This window comes from Xiphophorus hellerii, chromosome 5, assembly GCF_003331165.1.
Source record: "Xiphophorus hellerii strain 12219 chromosome 5, Xiphophorus_hellerii-4.1, whole genome shotgun sequence".
In the NCBI taxonomy this organism is placed as follows: domain Eukaryota; kingdom Metazoa; phylum Chordata; class Actinopteri; order Cyprinodontiformes; family Poeciliidae; genus Xiphophorus; species Xiphophorus hellerii.
Window position 1 is genome coordinate 30,586,659 of NC_045676.1, and position 19,931 is coordinate 30,606,589.

General features: G+C 39.0%; 1 protein-coding gene across 1 annotated transcript; it reads left to right on the forward strand.

Annotated features, from left to right (window-relative positions):
* The first annotated feature begins 622 nt into the window (after positions 1-622).
* Positions 623-19,310, forward strand: cpe (carboxypeptidase E). Its single transcript, XM_032562936.1, has 9 exons — positions 623-1,022; positions 10,414-10,610; positions 12,395-12,562; positions 13,217-13,334; positions 13,652-13,834; positions 15,016-15,155; positions 15,500-15,599; positions 16,177-16,295; positions 18,278-19,310. Exons 1-9 carry the CDS (start codon positions 779-781, stop codon positions 18,374-18,376), a joined length of 1,368 nt encoding a protein of 455 aa, XP_032418827.1. The 5' UTR covers positions 623-778; the 3' UTR covers positions 18,377-19,310.
* Positions 19,311-19,931: the final 621 nt, after the last annotated feature.

Genomic DNA, 19,931 nt, shown 5'->3' on the forward strand with positions numbered 1-19,931 from the left:
TTTTTGTTAAATTTGATATTTCGAACAGATAATATAAAATTGCATGTCACTTGTTCATGATAACTTGTTTTAACTTTTATTTTCTCTTTCTTCTTTCTTGACTTTACTTTTGTCTGTTCGAAATAAATAAATAAATATTTACTGCATTGCATTTGTGAGTCACTTTTGATAACAGCGTCTACCGAATGCACAAGCATATATTTTGTGCATTTTTAATGGCTATGAAACTGAAAAGATTATGTAAATGTCTTCGTCTCTTCAAATATAAGCCAATAACTTAAATTTATTTTGTAGGTATGAAAATTTACATCAAAAAATTTGCTAAAAAAAACCCGGTGGAAATTACTGAGTTTTCTTGCAAATTTGCAACTTTTCAGACTCATAAATATCCACGTTTCTTTGTAGAAAATATTTTAGATTCATCTAAAAATGTCTGATTTTTTTCTAGCAAATCTGCGACTTTTCGAACTCAGAAATGTCAAAGTTTTTCTGAGACTTCACGGCGGAAATCTACTCTTTTTATTCTGTCTAGTACGCCGTCGTATGAACGCCTTTATTTTGGAAGTTGTGGCAGGAAGTGCGGGACTTCTGCGTTGGCTTCACGCCTCTCGCGCTCCTCTCAGGTACAGCAGCGCATCACGCGCAGAGGGAAGCAGAGGGAGGCAGAGAGAGAGAGATATTTATAGCCCAGAGCGAAGCGGCTGCGCATCGATAAGACTCTGGAGCAAGCCGTCGGTAGACGAGGCTGACTTACGGTTAAACGAGGAAACGAGACGAAATGAAACTCTTTTCTTCTTTTCTGTTCGCCGCCGCGGCGCTCGCGCTGGCCGCCGCGGCCAGTACCGGTACAGACGCCGGGATCTCCTTCGAGTACCATCGTTACGACGAGCTGCGGAAAGCGCTGGTGTCGGTGTGGCTGCAGTGCCCAACCATTACCCGCATCTACACCATTGGAGAGAGCTTTGAAGGCCGAGAGCTGCTCGTGCTTGAGATGTCCGACAACCCCGGGACGCACGAACCAGGTCAGTTTTTACGCACACAGCCTGCGTGAAAATGCGCTGATTTTATACATCCCAATTATTCTGTCGGGTTTATCCCGCTGTTGGGAAGACGTCACCACTTCTTCTGGTCACATTGACGCACGAGGCAGTTTGGCGCATAGCAGATTGTTCATTCTTATTGTATGGAGGATAGAAAAATGCATAAAGGAGGTGCGCAGGTGAGTTTAATCTGCGTCTCCAGACCCTGGTGCATCACCTCCCAGATATTCAGATGATAGATTGTAGCACCAGCAACGAAAAGCCGCCATTTTGCTGGTTGATCAGCATCTTTGAGTCGTGATTCTGGGAAAACACCTCTCCACCACACCTCAGAAGACTCTGAGAGATGATGAACCACACTTTGTGCTAAAGCAATTTAAAATCCACTCCTTCACAAATTATTAAAATGAGTGAGAAGTGTTTCTTACAACCCTTATTGGCAGCCTAAAGGGGGAGAGAAGCCACAGTGTTTTTTTTTGTTACAAGAAAAATAAAAGTGGCTAGCTGGTCTTAGATTAAAATAATTATTTTTTCGTTTATTTAGTTGCATTTGCATATCTAACAATTTGTACAGTATTATTGTAGAAAGAGGGAAAATAAATGTACACATATACAGTACATATTTCAAGTTTTTATATATATTCAAGGGGTGAATTGAAGTATATGTTGTCCCACCTCTATACTAATCATCTGCTTCCAGTTTTATGTCAAATGTCCCAAGTCTGATTAAAGACAGATCCACCAATCAGACTTTTCCTGGTTTTGATTTTTTTCTACTATGGTGGCTTATCTAAGGACTGCAGTACATAAATGAGATGAAACTCTAAATGCAGGAATTACAAGATACATCAAAGCATAATTCATCACCTTTGTCTGATTTTTACAAACAGATAAAATCAGATTTTTAAGCTATACAAAGCTTAAAAATGTGCATCAAAGTAAAACAGTTAGTTGTTTATGGACAAAAATAATTGTTCTGTGTTTTTGATGGATTTCATTAAAACAAAGAAAACAGATTTTATATGGTCTAATGCTAGGAAAGTCAATCTATGTTGGTTGCATTTATTTCCTCTCATGGCTGTTGGAGAAAACATTCAATGAAAACAAAATGTAAAACAAAAATTCCCGACCTGTTACGGTTTATGTTGTATTTGAGATGGGCCGTTCTCAGACTCATTTTACTGGGGTCAGCCCCCCGGACCCCAGGATATAGCTTCTGTTCTCTGATAAAATTCCTGACAAAATTAAAAAAAATAAGTTGCGAACAAGGTTCCCAAAGACCAGACTTAAAAGTCTGCAACATAGTGTCAACGCTTGGAAGAAAAATGTGAAGGAGTGAAGAAAACCTAACCTGATTTCACACCTGCAGTCAAGCCTGGAGGAAGGGTGACATTCTGGGCCTGCGTTGCTTCTTCAGACCCAGGAAGATTTATTGTAATCGATGGAACCATGAAGTCTGCCCTATAACTATAAAGTTCCGTCTTCACTTTGTGACCTTACGTTCTAGCACACTACTGTTACTCAGCAGGCCAGTGTTTCAACGCACTACTGCAAGCCCATCTTTCTAATGGCCAAAAACTCAAAGGTTTTTTTCAGTTTCCTTGTCAGTTTGGACTAAGACCTTAAACAGTCCATTAATTCTAGAAAACTCCAAAGTGTCTGAATAAAGCCAATTCTGCCAGAAAGGAGCCACAGCAATTTAAAAGACCTATTGCTAGTCTTTTGAATAAGATTTATTAAAGGGCCAATATTATATGTTTCCCAGGCACATAGTATAATTTTATTGCACAATCAAGTAACTATGTTACCTGCAGTTATTATAAAACTGCTGTTTATATCAAATATTACTTTAAGGAGATTTTACTTTGTAATTTAAAACCTTAAAATTGGACCATTGTCTTTTTAAAAACTACCTGAATATACAGAATAATCAGGGTTTTCTATTAATAACAACACCAGGGTTAATCAGAGTCACACTGTGAACGAGTGAATCAGAAATGTTTTCACACATGAATCAGCTGCCACAGACTCTGGACCTTAACAGCAAACCATAGCCAACCATAGCCAATGGCTGTCCAACATAGTATTAAAATCTGTGACCTTTTTTGTTTTGTGGTCATTTTTAATTTTTGGGCAGGTGGAATCTTTATTTGCTTCTCATGGGAGAAATTCTGCTTGAAAAATCCCATCATACAGCCCACAACATCAGAAAAGATCAAATAAATAAATAGTACAGAAAAAAAAACATAAGACATTAATCACAAAATCATTTTTCAGGAATTTCCACACATTGGACTGAGTCATAAACAGTGTATGTTCATTTATAATACAACTCGTATAAACGAGCTCTGCTGCTAAACTAGTTGGATAAACACTCTAAATCTTGTTCCAGTTTGGAAACGATGTTGCCTGTGACAGGTCCTGAACCAGAACCAAACCCAAGTCCTGAGCCAGAACCAAACCCAAGTCCTGAACCAGAACCAAGTCAGGCTGAATGTAAACACCACTGGTTCTGGAGAAAATGATGTTCAAATCCAACTGCCTGTAGTGTCCTACCAGGCCAGGTGACAAGTTGATGATATAGGATTCTCTCGTGCTGCATTCAGGTACAGCTGGGACACAAGGCTGTCAAAGAATCCAAACAATTCTAAAGTGATTTAAATATGTTTTATCTTAAATATGGTCATAGTCTTATTCACAAAGAAATGTAAACATCAACTTGGAGTATTTCTATATGGTATATTGTTGTTCAGGGATTGGCTGTGACTGTCATGAATTGCGGTGTGGATGAGTGGTGAGGCAGACGCGATGGAACCAGGTTAGATGAATAATGAGGATTTAATGCATAAAAATCCCAAAACAGTCCACAAACACCGGGCAGCATGGCCGAGCGGAAGCCAGGGCTCGACGCCCGTAGCAACCGGTTACACGAAGGACTAGACGACGGAGACGACACATACAACCAAGCCAAATGAGACGAGGACCCGACAAAGACACAGACACACAGGTGACACTAAATACACAGGGGGTAATCAGGGAATGAGAAACACCTGGGAGAAATCGAGGGGAGAACAGGACAACAGGGAGGCACAGAGACACAGAAAACTCGAAATAAACACACAGAAAAACACGGAACATGACAGTGACTGCCTATAGCCCACTACTTTAACCAGATCTACAGTCAGTTCCGTACTTTCTGCTTTTTGACATGTTAGAACAAAATAAAATGAAAATATTTTCAGAATACTATAAGGTCTACCAAAAAAAAAGAATTGTTTCATTTGCTGTTTTAATTCAACCTTCAGTGCAAATCATTCACTTCAGACAAGAAAGCAGCGTGAGAAACACGTCTGGTCCCTATTAGAGAGGTAATGGATTAGCCTGCAGTTCTTTTATCCTTTAATGATGTTTGGGAGTGATTCACTGATTCCTATCTTGGACTCCAACAATAGATTTGACTGTGACAAACATCAGGAAGTAATTTCCTTCTTGAAAATCCTCTCCAACATCCCGTAGGAAATAACGTTACATAATCCCCCCCAAAAAAGGTAATAGAGAGAATTTTGTTGGATTTTAACAAAAAACGTTTCATGCAGCATTTACTGCATTAAAGTGTATTTTCTCCTCCGGCAGTGTTTGGTCTGACCGCAGGACTCAGTGCAGCTCACCTCACACAGTCTCACACACACAGTAATGATCGTATACTAAATAAGCCTGTAATAGTGTTGTGGGCGTACACTGGCATGAGTCACAGTAGCAGGCCGGAGCCCTCATTACCAACAGATGAGTTTCCAAGCTGCTGCTGCTCTTTTTTTTTTTTTTTTTTTTTACAGCTCCCTCATTTTGCTAAGCAGAGCATCTGGCAGTGGAGCGCAGGAAGACAGGCACAGAAATGTTGGTTACATTTGCAGAATAAAATCCTAATCTTCCTTTGAGATATCCCTCAGATATCTGTGCACCGTGTTCACATGAAGGTGGAGCTGAAATAGCTGTTGCCAGGGTGACAGATCGGCTTAGTGCGCTGAGCCGACTGCTTGGTGATTGGCTGGCTGAATGCTTCTGAAAGACTATGGTGGTTGAACTGATGCGTCTGTCGGTGTGCAGCAGCCATCTGTCTGCAGCACAGGGACTGCCCACAGCCCAGCATGTAAACACAGGTCACAACTAATATAGCAGTTTGTTTTGTTGCTGTTTTTACAGAAAAAGTGTGACTTTGTGCTCTCAAAAGCATTAAATATCCTAATTTATTTTCATATTTGCATCCAAATAACCACCTTTTCTGCTAACCATTTTTATGTATTCTCAAGCCTTTTCTAAGTGTGTTTTTATTTTCACTAATTTGTGAAATTCTGTTAAAATGTGCTTGATTCTTTAGCCAAGCTGCATATTTTGCAGTTTGTACCGTAACAATTAGTAGGGATGAACCGATCTGGTTATTTCAATTCCGATGCCTATCCCCATATCTGAGGTTTAGCAAAAGCCGATTGATACAAAAAAAACAGTCCTTAATTTACTTTAAACCTTTCTTTTTTTTAATTGCACACAGAATTGTACTGAATTACATATTTATTTGGTAACTCTACACCAGTACAGCACACTAAAATACAACAATAGCTTCGGTCAAAATATGTAAAAACAACACAGCTTTAATTTGTTCAGTCAGTTCAATTAGGAGTAGAACACTGTAAAATAAGTAATAATGAAACTAAAACTGACAAAAATAACAGGCTGACTACGTTGGTTAAACATGTAAAAATAAACTGCAACAAACCGTCTTTCAAATGACGTCAGTAGGCTCTTCTACTGACTGTGTTCAGTGAGACGGGTCTTCGAACGCTTTTGCTTTCGATTAGAAATAAAGACAAAGATGAATCTTTCTCTCATTATTGGAACAGACTCTTCTTATATGATAACAGAAATTTCCACTCGAAAAACGAGCCGCATTCTAGATAGGTTTTTAAGAACACAATACACATCCACACAGAGAGCAGCCAGAATCACAGCTGAATATGTCGTAAGAGTTGAAATGCGGTGTACTAAATATAAAAGTGCCTTTTGAAATGAAATGAGTTTTCTGTAGAAAGCAAAACATCACAGAACAAAGAGCAGTTACTGTGTGTATTTTTGGACATTTTGTTCCCTTGTGGACTTGGATCCTCTTCCTGTTGGATGGAGGAGGAGGTGATGAGAAAGACAGATAAAAGAAAAAAAGAAAGGAAAGATTATTGAAGAATCTGAAAATATGACCTGAATGCTGACGTGACGAGGTCAGGACGTAAAAGCCAGGTGGGCAAACAAACACAGGAGTGTTAATCGAAGCTGAAGGAAAGGCCAAGCTGTCAGCTTGAGGTCATTTATTATACATCTGGTTCTACTTCCTCATATGAATGCCCCCCTCAAGTAAGGAATAACAGCCAAACAGAAGAGAGAAAAATAACAGATAAAATATAACAATAACAATTGAAATAACAGGAAATAAGGAAACCTGATAATGAAAGGTTTTTCTTAAGTTTCTTAAGGCTTTGTGTAGTCTTTTTTTTTGGATTGCAGTGTTTGTTTAGTTCAAATAACAGAAGAAAGGACTAGAAGTTGCTGTTGATGTTGATTGTTGATTTAAAAAAAATTTTTGGTTCAGAATATTTTCAGAAATCAGTTCACCAGAAATAAAACACACCCTCAACATGATGCTGCCACAATTGTTCCTCACAGCTTGGATCATGTTTTCAGTTTTGTAAGCGTCTCCCTTTTTCCTGCAAAATTAATGATGGCCATCATGGCCAAATTTATCAAATTTAGTTCCATCAAAAACGTTGTTAAAGGGCTAATAGAGGAGTCATGTTGTGGTGACGTCCTGAAGGCGGAGCTTCAGAAAGAACAGGAATTTCTTAACGAGATAGAGGCCCAATTTCAAGGCAATGAATTAGGGCGTAAATTGTTTTAAGTCATATATATGATATACACAACATTTTTATAACAACTGAAGTTACTTGATTGTGCTTTAAAATGGCACTATGTGCCTGGGAAATATATAATACTGCCTCTTCAAAAAAGCAGGTTGAAACCTTCAGTCATGACACAACTATACTACGATACGATCCAAAAGAATCCATACATCACCGTGGTTTTCTCGTTTGTGTGCAGGGATGTCAGTAATACAAGCTGTCAGCGCTTATATTACAGAGCTAACAAATATCTCTCCTATCATAGTGATGCTGTGTCTACTGGAAGGACCAGCAGAGTGTGTTTGCTCAGTCTGCTGCTTCGTTTGTCTCCTTAAGCACCTGCTGCTGTCAGGGTTGCCACGATGATGAGGGCGCTCTGATGTGACGCTCCATTACCGACTGTGGCCGCAGTCATTATGGCCAGGTCACCTTAGAAACCTTATTGATCACCTGTCAGACGACTTTAACAAACAAAGTAGGATGGGCCGGGGGGAATTAGGAGATGTGTCACATTTACGGTCAGGAGTCAGAAATCACCCGGAGTTAGAGGAACAACCCGCGTCTTTGTTGATTTGATCAAATTTTGGTTTTGACTTTTGTATAATGGATGAGAAAATTTTTGACTTTCAAAACCCAGAAATGTTAAATTTTGACCATGTCAAAATTTGTACGTTTTTTTGGCAGGAATGTACTCATTTTTTCTGTCTACAATGGCCCTAATACGCAGTCGTAAAGTCCATCTCTGAATGGATGAAAAAAGATGGGTTTTTTTTAGGAACCTAAATAAAGTTCAGTCTTGAATCCACCTGAGATGCTGTGGCACAATCTTTAAAAAGCTACTCCTGCTCAGAACCCTCCAATGTGTCTGGATTAAAACCATTCTGCCAAAAAAGTGAGTCAAACATCCTTCATAGTAAAATACAGCACACACCGGTGTAATCATTTACAGCATATGAAACATAGTTGTTCATGCAGAAGGGGCCAATCTCCAGGTACAAAGCATAAATCCAACTTCTAGTGTGTGTGTGCTTCAAAGTCTGTAAAACCTATTCACCAGTCCTGAAACCATTGGTGGCAGAGAAACCAGATTTGAGCGTTTAAAAATAACCTTATTACAACCAGATGTGTGTGGGGGTGAATGGGTGGGTGTGTCACACACTTCAAGAAACATTAGAGAAAATAAAAAGGACAAAATAAACACGCTTTCACAGCAGAATAGGGGTGGGTAAGATGGAGTTAAAGTTTTATCGGAATATTTTGTGATAGTAAAAAGGATGATACAAACAATTTATTTGTACTTTTGTTATGTAGCTGTAGTACAGCAATCATAGGAGTCCCACCAACAAAAATAGTTCTCCTGAGAAATGTAGAGAAGTGTGATTTGTATCACTAAACTGTAGACAGTAACTGAATGTAATCATATTTTCAAAGGTATTGATATATGGAATTTATTGTGACAATAATAAATAAAAATTCTTATCATGATAAGAAATGTATCACAATAAATGATACGATACATGCCCACCCCTACATCTGAATAACGGTTTTGATATGATTGTCTGGACAGCATCATTGAGACAAAGTAAAATCAGAGTTTTTACAAACAATAACAATGTTGTGAGTGGATCTGAACAGCTTTAAACAAACCAGCTCCCACCTCATGTTCTCCCCATGTGCCAATGAAGAACTCTGATTCTTTACTGAACAGAAGTGCTTTTGTTCCCCAACACGCAGAGAAGCTCTTTTGTTTTCCAACAGCTGCACAAAACCATTAATAGTCAAACACACCATGTTTACCGGCGCCTGCAGTGGTCAGCACTGTTGCCTTGCTGCAGGAGGGTCTGCAGTTTGAATCCCAGGAACCTTTCTGCAGAGTACTAGTTCTCCTTACGCATGCATGCTTTCTCTCTGGGCACTCCAGCTTCATATAGCAGTTCAAAATCATAAAGCTTACTGATTATACTAAGTTGATGTTTGTTAGTCCTTTGTGTTGCCACGTGATGGACTGGTGACCTGTCTGCTTCTTGTCCACATATTGCCTTACGGAGTTGTGTGAGGTGAAACAGTGTGTGAATGTGTTAATGGAGCTGTCAGCAGCCGGCGGCCCTGCACCAGCCTTCAGACTGATCAATCAGTGGCTGCCTCACTTTAGTCTGCTGCCTCCAAGTCATTACTGTCTGAACATGGCTGCAGCGTTCAGCTCTGGTTAGCCTTCCAGCAGATGAGTCAAGGCAGCCATTACTGCTGGGCTCTTGATGTACCACAGAGCGACAGGTTACTCTGGGGCAGACATGTCCAAATGTCTGTTTATGCTCCCTGGGCTGAATTTGTGCGGCCCCTTGATACACATTTGTCTCACCAGTGCAGGTGGAGTAATTTTTTATCCAATTAGGACAAAACTACACTTTTTCAAATAAAGAGCGACCTAAGTCACGTTTAATTGCTGAGAAACGACTGAATCTTTTTCAGTTGTCTTCAGCCCAAAATAAATGAGCAAAATGGTAGCTGAAGTTTTGCATCCATAATGATTCCTACAGAAAAGTTTGACTATGTTTTTTTTGTTGAACTAAAATATTTCATGCTTAGTTGTTTTTCAGCAGGAACAAAATTATTTAATAAAAACCTTTTAGTGTTTTTGTCATGTCCTGGGTTGCTTTGAGATGATTTGGGGTTTGATTTATTTATTCTAGTTTCTTTCCTTAGTTTCTTTCTTTGATTAGACCAGCCTTGTTTCTGTTTTACCTTAGTTCTCTTCTTCCTAGTGATTGTAGTGTATTAGGTTTATTACTTGCCTGGTTATTCTTTGTGACTCTCTTAGATTCATTTTCTTAGTTTCCTTGTTTTCACTCCCTCAGCCTTGCTGTCCCTCTCTCTCCTCAGCCTGTCTTCTGCTCTCTCCCCTCACACCTGCAATCTGTTTCTAATCAGCCATTTCTTCCTTGTTCAGTGATCAAGCTCCCCAGTATATTTACCACTTCTAAATATACTGAGACGTGATGGGAAGATTCTTGCTGATTCTTCCCATTACGTCTTAGTTTCTTCCTGGTTCTCATTTCCCCATTGTTAGTTTACCCTGACTTGCTGCATTTTTTCTGGTTGTTGTAAGTTTTCAGTTGTATTATTAAAGAAAATTTAACATTATCCATGTTCCTATCTCCTGTTTGCATTTTGGGCCATCCACAATCTTAGTGCTCATACCAGTTTTAGTTGGGAAAAAAAATTGACCCATGAGTATCCTTGATTTTGGCCCATGTAATAAAAAGTTTGGGCACTCTAGGGGTAAACATATCTGAATGATGACTTCTTGTGTCAAAGATGGTGGACGTTGTCTCTTAATTTTGCCGTCATCAGTTTAAGGAAAAAACCTGAATAACAAGTGTAGTTCCTCCTCGGCTGAAATGATCTTAGAGCTGTTCCTGTTTTGTCTGCAGGCGAGCCTGAGTTTAAATACATCGCCAACATGCACGGCAACGAGGCAGTGGGCAGAGAGCTGGTCATCTACCTAGCCCAGTACCTCTGCAATCAGTACCAGCAAGGCAACGACACCATCATCGAGCTCATCCACAACACCCGGATCCACCTGATGCCCTCCATGAACCCAGACGGTTTCGAGAAAGCAGCCTCACAGGTCAGGACACTGGCCTGAAAAGTTTGACAGATTTATTACACTTGCAGCAAAAGTCTTTTAAAGAGGTGGGATAATGGGAAAAATAAAGTAAAAGTAAAATCTGACCTTTATTTAATTACATTGTTTCAGAGAGAAAAGTCAGAACCAAGGTTAAAACTCAAAAACTAAGATGGAGAAAACATTTTCATTAACTGAAAAGAATAAAAATGACAATTAATGGGGGGAAACTAACTAACTGTAACTGTGTTGTGCGTCTATAAACTAACTAAAACATAGTGATATCCTTCTTTTTGTTAGCCTTTCCAACTGATATGAAGTTGTTTTTTTTCCTTCACAAGCAGTTTATGTCAGCTGTCTGCAAATTACTATGCTCCATTCTCCTGCTGGCGGCGCTCATGCTAATCCACAAAATGACAACAGCAAAAGTTGGGAGAAAACTCCAGAGTCAGTTCTTTATTCAACAATAACTGAATACGTTTTTTGAAAATGATATCTTCTGTTGAGTATTCATTAACCATCCATCCATTTTCTGTACACCCTTGTCCCTAGTGGGGTCAGGAGGTGCTGGTGTCTATCTCCAGCGAACGTTTCGGGCGAGAGGCGGGGTCACCCTGGACAGGTCGCCAGTCTGGGCAACACAGAGACAGACAGGCACTATATATCCTGTTAAGGATATAAATAAGTCTTACCTAAAGTGAAACACTGAGTCAATCAAGAACGAATCAAAATCCATTTTGGTTATTATTTTATTAAGAATTTAAGCAAAGAATATGAGCAATGACTCCCCTGGCTAGTCCAGGGAAGTGAAGAAAAGATGAAGGTACATTGATTGGCAAAATTGATTGAAATAAAACAAAGTTTTTACATAACACACACCTAAGGACAATTTAGAGACCAATTAACCTGACAGTCATGTTTTTGGACTGTGGGAGGAAGCCGGAGTACCTAGAGAGAACCCACCATGCAAACTCCATGCAGAAAGACCCCAGGCCGGGAATTGAACCCAGGACCTTCTTGCTATGCAGCCCCTTATTCATTAACCAATGAATATTTAATCACAATACAGTACTGTGACTACGTCTAAAATTAATCAAAGTATGAAAAAGCTAAAGCTACTACAATAACTAATAAAAATATACTAAACAATATTTAACTAATAATAGTCCTAAAAACTAAAAGATAAACTAAAATTGGAATTCTTTATTTTCACCACAAAACTAAGGGATTTTTAACATAGAAGATATTTATAAATGTGGGAAAGTTATGTTTTTTTAGGGCTTCTTTAGGTTTGGGGTCTTTAGATCATAAAAATTGATCACTTGCTCCTACTCTGGATTTTCCTCTTTTCTTCTCTCTTCGCTTCAGCTCAGCTCTCATGTTTTCTGTTGGATTCAGGTTAAGTTTCTGTCCAGGGTCTTCTGTTTTCATCTGACCTCATGTTCTGGATCATAATCTTACAGAAAGGCCCAGTAACGACCCTTTTTCAGTTTCCTGGCTGAGGCCAAAAGGCTTTAACTTGAAGCATTCCTGGTACTGCATCATAATTCCTCCATCATAGTTGTGGGCATTGGGTCCTTTTCCACATATGTCCTTTGTTTAGCATCTAATATAATCTCATCAGACTGTACTTTAAATATCCATAGCACTTTATTTTAAAGTGAAGCCAGGGTAGTGTGATATGCTATTGGTACATGATTTGTACATATGTTCACTATTGTATTCAGTTGCATTAATTTGTGTCTTTGTACATTTTCTAACCCCTTCTTCCTATTCCCCCTGCGAAGCCTGGAGAGATCAAGGACTGGTTTGTGGGCCGCAGCAACGCTCAGGGCGTGGATCTGAACCGCAACTTCCCTGATCTGGACCGCATCGTCTACATCAATGAGCGGGAGGGCGGGGCCAACAACCATCTGCTGCAGAATATGAAGAAAGCCGTGGATGAAAACACGAAGGCAAGCAATTAGTCAAAGTGATTCAGTGACTTATTTACTCAGCTTTTGCAACTCATCCCCAAGCCAGTTCCTTCCTGTTATGTCAGAGACCTTTACAGTACTAAGCGAAAGCTTCAACCCCCCACTCCTCCTCAAATCATATTTTTTTTTCTCCTTTAAGGGAACCAAAGTTTCTTGTCATTTTGTGAAGTGGTCACTGGACTTTCTCTGGATTCTCTCTTTGTCCTGTCCAGATTTTAAACAGTGTGCTTTAAAATGACAGGAGGGGGAACGTCTGAAAATAGCTGACAGTACAGATATTACTTTAAAAGATACTTTGCCTGTAAATTGGGTTGGTAGTGTAGCTATTTTAGATTTTAAAAGTAACATTCTTTACTTAGCAACATTATTTATTTTTGTATACAGATTTTAAAGGAGCAGTTATTTTTTTTAGCTTTACATCATGTTATAATGTTAAAGTGCCTTGATTCTTTCATGCATGTTTAAGAAATCCTTGAATCTCCCTTGGCAAACATTAAAATGTGTAAAATTTCAGGGTGGTAACAAGTGCAGGTAACATAGTTACTTGATTGTCCTATAAAATGGCACTATGTGGCTGAAAAGTGCACATTTCTGCCCCTCCCTTTAAAGATAACATCTTTTCTGTCTTTCCAGCTGACTGCTGAGACCAAAGCAGTGATCCACTGGATCATGGACATCCCCTTCGTCCTGTCAGCCAACCTGCATGGAGGAGACATTGTGGCCAACTATCCCTATGACGAGACCCGCAGTGGTGAATATGAATCTTATACACATTTGGTTTTGTTTAATTAATTGCACGAAGGTGTTTTTGTGTTTGTCATTAATTTGCTCAAAAATATGTCACTTATAATAAAAACACCAAAGATTTTATTTGTTTAGTATTTCCTCATAAAGTTAGTTGAAACCAGAAGGAAAGTCTTTGATTTCACCCCTCCTACTGTGTTATTACAGAGCAACCAGACTGTTACCTTGTAATGTGGAACAAAAGCAGGTGTTCTGCTAACACTTTATAACGGCTGTTAAACATTTCCTGGCTGTTTTTCTTTGCCTCACGCCGATCCTTTAAAGAATCCGCCCACGAGTACAGCGCCAGCCCGGACGATGTGATGTTCAAGTCTCTGGCCAGAGCCTATTCCATGTTCAACCCCGTAATGTCCGACCCACACCGACCTCCCTGCCGTAAGAACGACGACGACTCCAGCTTCAAGGACGGCATCACCAACGGAGGGGCCTGGTACAGTGTGCCAGGAGGTGAGACTTCCTGCCAGGCAGTGTTGTTCTGGGCATCTCTTTCTTTTGTTTTGTTTTGTTTTATTCTGTTTGGAAATCACCTGTTAAAGAACCAGAGTATTGGATGCAGTGACATCTAGTGGCTTAAATTGCACGTTGCAACCTAGCTTTTTCCATGTGGGGAAATTAAACAAAGCAGACTGGGCTGTGGTTGCTAATGCTGAACATACATTTTTGCTTTACAACATATGTTAAGAATAATAGAATTTAGATAAACTGGAATGCTTAAAAAAAACTAAAGAATGGAAAATACATTTATTATTTTATCTATTTGTAGTTAGTTTTCGAAATGCCTTTTAAAACCGATTCAAAGGGTGGCTCAACAGAATAGATGTCCATCTAAAAATAAAACACATATATTATTGAAAAGTTTATGAAATTTTGTGACTCCACCACTAAGTGAAACACATATTAATTCAGACACAGATGATTTTTTAAGCCTTTATTTTTGTTAGTTATGAGAAAGTCATGTTTTACATAACATGACTCTTTAAATAACAAAAGTCATATTATTTAAAACATGACTTTTAATATAGTACTACATCAAACCATTAAAAATGTTAAATACAGAAATGTGGGGTTACAGAAAAGTGTGTTTAATACTTGGCTAAAGGTTCTTATTTTTAATCCGACCAATGAGCCTCAAGACATTTTCTAATTTATTGAGATGTACCTTCATTACATGAAGCTTGATCAAGGTATTGATCTCAATACCTTGAGATTGATCAACGTATTGATCAACCTTGTCAATAAAATGTCTCTCTGTTTAGTGAGACATTTTGTCTCACTAAATAGAAACTTGAAGTGGTGCCCAAGTGTTTGACCTTCAAGCTAAAGACTTGGGCAACCCTCTTATTGCAGGTTTTTAGCTTTTTCAGTTATCCTCCTAACAGATTGTTTTTCAACTAAATTGCACACAATAAATATCACATTATTTTCTCCAAGAAAGCTTTGAAATGAATTACAATGGTCTCATTTTAGGAAATCACCTTAAAAAAAATTAAAAATAAAATTGCTGCACCTTTGAGAGCCATGTGAAACTTGTGTCTATCGGGGATTGTCAGATATCTTCACTTGTATCATCAGTTTTCTGGTCTTCCAGTGCAGTTTTCTGCTTCTGTAAAAGTACTATCCTGTTACAGGGATGCAGGATTTCAACTATCTGAGCAGCAACTGCTTTGAGATCACCCTGGAGCTCAGCTGTGACAAGTTTCCCAACGAAGAGATGCTGAAGAACTACTGGGAGCAGAACCGTGACTCCCTCGTCAACTACATTGAGCAGGTTGGCATCGCTCTGTGTTTAGGAATCCTGAACGTCGTCGTCCTGTTTCAGACGCAGCTTAATCAAAAAATATTCCTTCATTTCAAGTAACAAGGCTCCAGTATTTGATACAAAAATCGATCTGGCAGCTGTTTACAGGACAATAAATCATAAAAAGTCACCAGAGCCGAAATAATATTAACTTGTGCATTTGTTGCTTTAAATATTACATCTTTAAAGGAACTCGTATTTAATAGCATAAATGAAAATATTTTACACTTTCTCTTTTTCAATAATGTGGTGAGATTTGCCACCAGAAAGCTTCTCTGCTGAGTTTTTGAATCTTCTTTGTGCGTTGGGCTCAGACTCATCGCGGTGTGAAGGGCTTCGTCCGGGACCTGCAGGGAAGCCCCATCTCCAACGCCACCATCTCTGTGGAGGGAATCGACCATGACATCACCACAGGTAATGACCCTCACAGAAAATGAATAAAACCCTATGACAAATCTGACGTGCAGCATGATAAAAAAACAAAACATCTCGACAACTCAATGACCCCATCTTGTGGCCAAAATGTGTACTTCATCTTTTTTTCTGAATGAGTCAGAGGTGACATGTTCTAACATACAGTGAGCTGCTGAGGTTCTGACAGCGGTTTCATTTGTTCACATTTTGTCTCACTAAATAGAAACTTGAAGTGGTTTGCTCTCGGGTCTCATGTCATTGTTATGTTCAGCCTCCACACTTTGTAAGGACTTCTGTTCGCTGCAGTGACAGCTGCTGGATGTTTGGACTCTACCAGCTTTACACATCTACAGACTTAATTGCTCCCCATTCTTCTTTGAAAATTAAATTTTTAAAGAGACAGAGGTCCAATTTCAAGGTTTTAATTTCTTTTAAGTCATATTATATGTGAAAACATTTCGAGCGATATGAATACCTTTATAGAACTGTTCATAACGGCGTCAGTGAGGTAAAACATTGATGTGATGCTTTTCATAGCTCAGTATCAAACATTAAACCATACATGTGTGTCTTATAGCCAAAGATGGAGACTACTGGCGCCTCCTGGCTCCAGGAAACTACAAGGTGGCCGCCTCTGCTCCAGGGTTCCTGACAGTCATCAAGAAGGTGGCTGTTCCCTACAGCCCTGCCACTAGGGTGAGACCTGTAGGCAGTGACAGCAAACCAAAACAAGTTTATAGCTCTTCTCCCAAACTGAACGCACTCTGGTTCTCTTCATCTCCTGTCCTTTGACCTTAGTTCCTAGAAAGAAAAGATGAAAACAGTATAGTTGATGTCAAAAATGTTGGTGTCACCATTTAACTTCATTTTACACTGTGTTCCAAATTATTATGCAGATTGGATTTAAGTGTCATAAAGATTAAACTTTTTGTTGTGCTATTACATTTATAGATGGTATTGTGTGTCAGGGCTCTTTGAATCACTACAATTAATTTCAGAGAGCTGGTTGATTAGTTTGTCTGGTGAGCTCAATTAAAGGAAATCTACTGAAGAAGGATGTTCCACATTATTAAACAGGCCACAGGTTTCAAGCAATATGGAAAAGAGAAAGGATCTCTGCTGACGAAAATGATCAGAAAATGTAGTGCCATATGACAAGATATGAAAACATTAGATATTTAACAAAAACTGAAGCGTTATCGTACTGTGAAGAGATTTGGGGCTGATTCAGAACAAAGATGGGTTTGTACAGATAAAGGCAGAATGAGGAAGGTTTCTGTTAGACAAATTTATCAGATGAAGAGAGCAGCTGTTAAAATGCCTTTACAAAGCAGCAAACAGTTATTTGAAGCTGCTGGAGCCTCTGGAACCTCAAGGTGGAGGATCCTCCAGAGGCTTGCGGTGCATGAAGCTACTATTGGGCCCCTAACCAGAGCTCACAAGCAGAAACGGTCTCAGTGGGCCCTGCTGTACATGAAGATTAATTTTCAAACAGACTTGTTCACTGATGACTGCTGTGCAACCCTGGATGGTCCAGATGGACGCAGTAGTGGATTGGTGGTGGATGGCCACCACATCCCAACAGGCTGTGACGTCAGCAAGGAGGTGGTGGAGTCATGCTGTGGGCTGAAATCATGAGGAGAGAATCATTGGTCGGCCCCTTCAGAGTCCTGAAGGTGTGAAAATGACCTCAGCAAAGTAGATGGACTTTCTGACTGATCACTTTCTTTCATGGTTCAAAAAGAAGAGCCGAACCTTCAGTAGCAAAATCATTTTCATGCATGACAATGAATGCTGCAAGGAATACCACTGTGTCATTGGCTGCTATGGGCATAAAAGGGGAGAAACTCCAGGTGTGGTCACCATCCTCCTCTGACCTCTGACCTCAACCCTATTGAGAACCTTTGGAGTTTCCTCAAGCAGAAGATCTGAGGGTGGAATGCAGTTCATATCAAACCAGCAGCTCTGGGAAGATTTTCTGACATCCTGCAAAGATTCAAGCAGAAACTTTCCACAAACTCACAAGTTCAATGGATCAAGAATTGTGCTGTGATATCAAAGAAGGTCCTATGTTAACATGTAACTTGGTCTGTTAAGATGTTTTTGATTGAAACAGCTTTTGATTTTAGTACATGTGAACACTTAATGCTGCACATTCAAAGAATGACCGTTTGCAGTTCTTTATAATCCATAAAATGTTTAGAAAATCTGCTGTGCATAATGATTTGGAACATTTTGCATTTTGAGTTTTTTATTTTAAAAAAAAATACAGTTCTCCTAGGGAGCTTTGTTCAGTAAAATTAGATTTATACTGTAATAGTTCATGACTTGAAAATTATACTGACCATCATTTGCACTGACCATTTAGGAAAAATCTGAGAAAATATCACTTGCATAATAATTTGGAACATGGTGTAATGCTGTAGATGGTTTTCACTAATCACAAAGTTTTCACCTGTGAAACCTTGAATCTACTTGTAAAAACAAATAAATGTTTTCTGTGATGCAAAGGGAGGGTTTCGCCCATTTTACTTATTAGATCTTGGTGGGTTCATACTGACCTAATCACAGTGTTTGAAACCTGCTGGACGCAGATTGCATCAGTTGTAATTGCAGCAGTGTCATTCTGTGCACCTTTTCAGAACAACAGTAACATGTTCTGACCGCACTGATTTCAGGTGGACTTTGAGCTGGAGTCCCTGATGGAGCGGAAGGAGGAGGAGCGGGAGGAGCTGATGGACTGGTGGAAAATGATGTCGGAGACGCTGAACTTCTGAGCCGTTTCAGACCACCTGCACATCCGTGTAAAATATATTCATCCTGTGTGCCCGCCCCACTCTAAAGAGTATATGTTGTCTGTCTTTTGTTCCTTTTACATTAATATCTGCTAATATCGTTTGATTTTATCTTCATAATACCTGTAGGTCGTTGAAATATGGAATAAAAAGCTGGTACTAAGAAGGAGCTGGCGGGTAGTTTGGTGGCAGTGAGGCTGCTCTTTATTTCTGTGGTGTTTATTTCACATGAATGGTGAACATGGCCTATATAACAAACTGATGACTGAAGTAATGAGTAATTATGTATGTAGAAAAGCTGTCTATATCATCTTTTTGTTGTCCTGTTTTAAATGTCTCTGTTTCTCCGACCTTTGGTACAAAAGAGAAAAACACATTTCCTACATCTCCTAACAACTGTGAGCACACTTGCTGATAATTCACCCTGTTTCTGTTTTGTCTTATTAAAAATAAATCAACACTATGGTTCTGAGATAATCAGGGACATTAAAACCACTGTAACTTCAATGTAAACAGTCTGTCAAGACAGGCTGATAATCCTGTATGTTATTTATTTTGTAGATTTTTTTATTTTAATCTTAAGCACACACTTAAGCTAAAAATGGATGTTCATAATATACACTGTATTTATAAACTGCATATAACTAGAGATGTGTGTCATTTTTGTTACTAAGATGAAAGAAAATTAGGCCAAAAATGCTTAAATATATTTATTTGAAAGCCATTCCTTCGCATGTGCACTGCACAGAAAATAGTATGAAACATGGTACTGCTGTACCATGTTTCATACTAACTATATTCAAACTATATACCAAGTTTGAGAAGAGTAAAGATTGATTGAATGTATAAATACAGAAATAGATGTGAAGCGTGAAGAATAATCCGATTAATAAATTTCCCCTCTTTATGTTGTGAAGCTGCTTTTTTGTGTCTTTCTTTTGTTCAACTCATTCCAATATTAGCAGCCGCTTCAACCAGAGAGAGCACACAGTCATGGCAGAACGTTTATGCATGGAGTTTTTTTTGTGTTGTTTAGATAAAAACAATAAAAGTGTGTCAGCTGGATTTTATTTGATTGCAAAGAGCTTTACTGTACCTTGAAACCCTCCTGCGGTCTTAGCATGACGCTCAGGAGGAGCGCAGCAGATGTTACGGTCCGACAGCGGGAGTGTAGGGAGGTGTACCGTCAGACTGTCAGTTCATGAAACTACAAAAATTCTGAGTTCTACACAAAACTCAAAATGCAGGCGGGGTTGGTGCGACCTCTCTGGACCAAGCACAGGGTAATAAATAGTTTGCGGGGTCCAATTGACTGTCTTTTAAGATTTTTAAAAGTGTGCAAGACACCACATTTTTCACATTTTTCATGTTAAAGCAGCAAAATTGTATGTTTTTAAAAAAAAATTTATGCCACAGACCAATATGAAATAGATGATAATCACTAAGTGGAAAGAGAGTAATACATGATTTTCAATAAGCTAAAAAATAAATTAGGATACTCAGAAGGTAACCAAATTAGTACATAGAGTCCAACTTT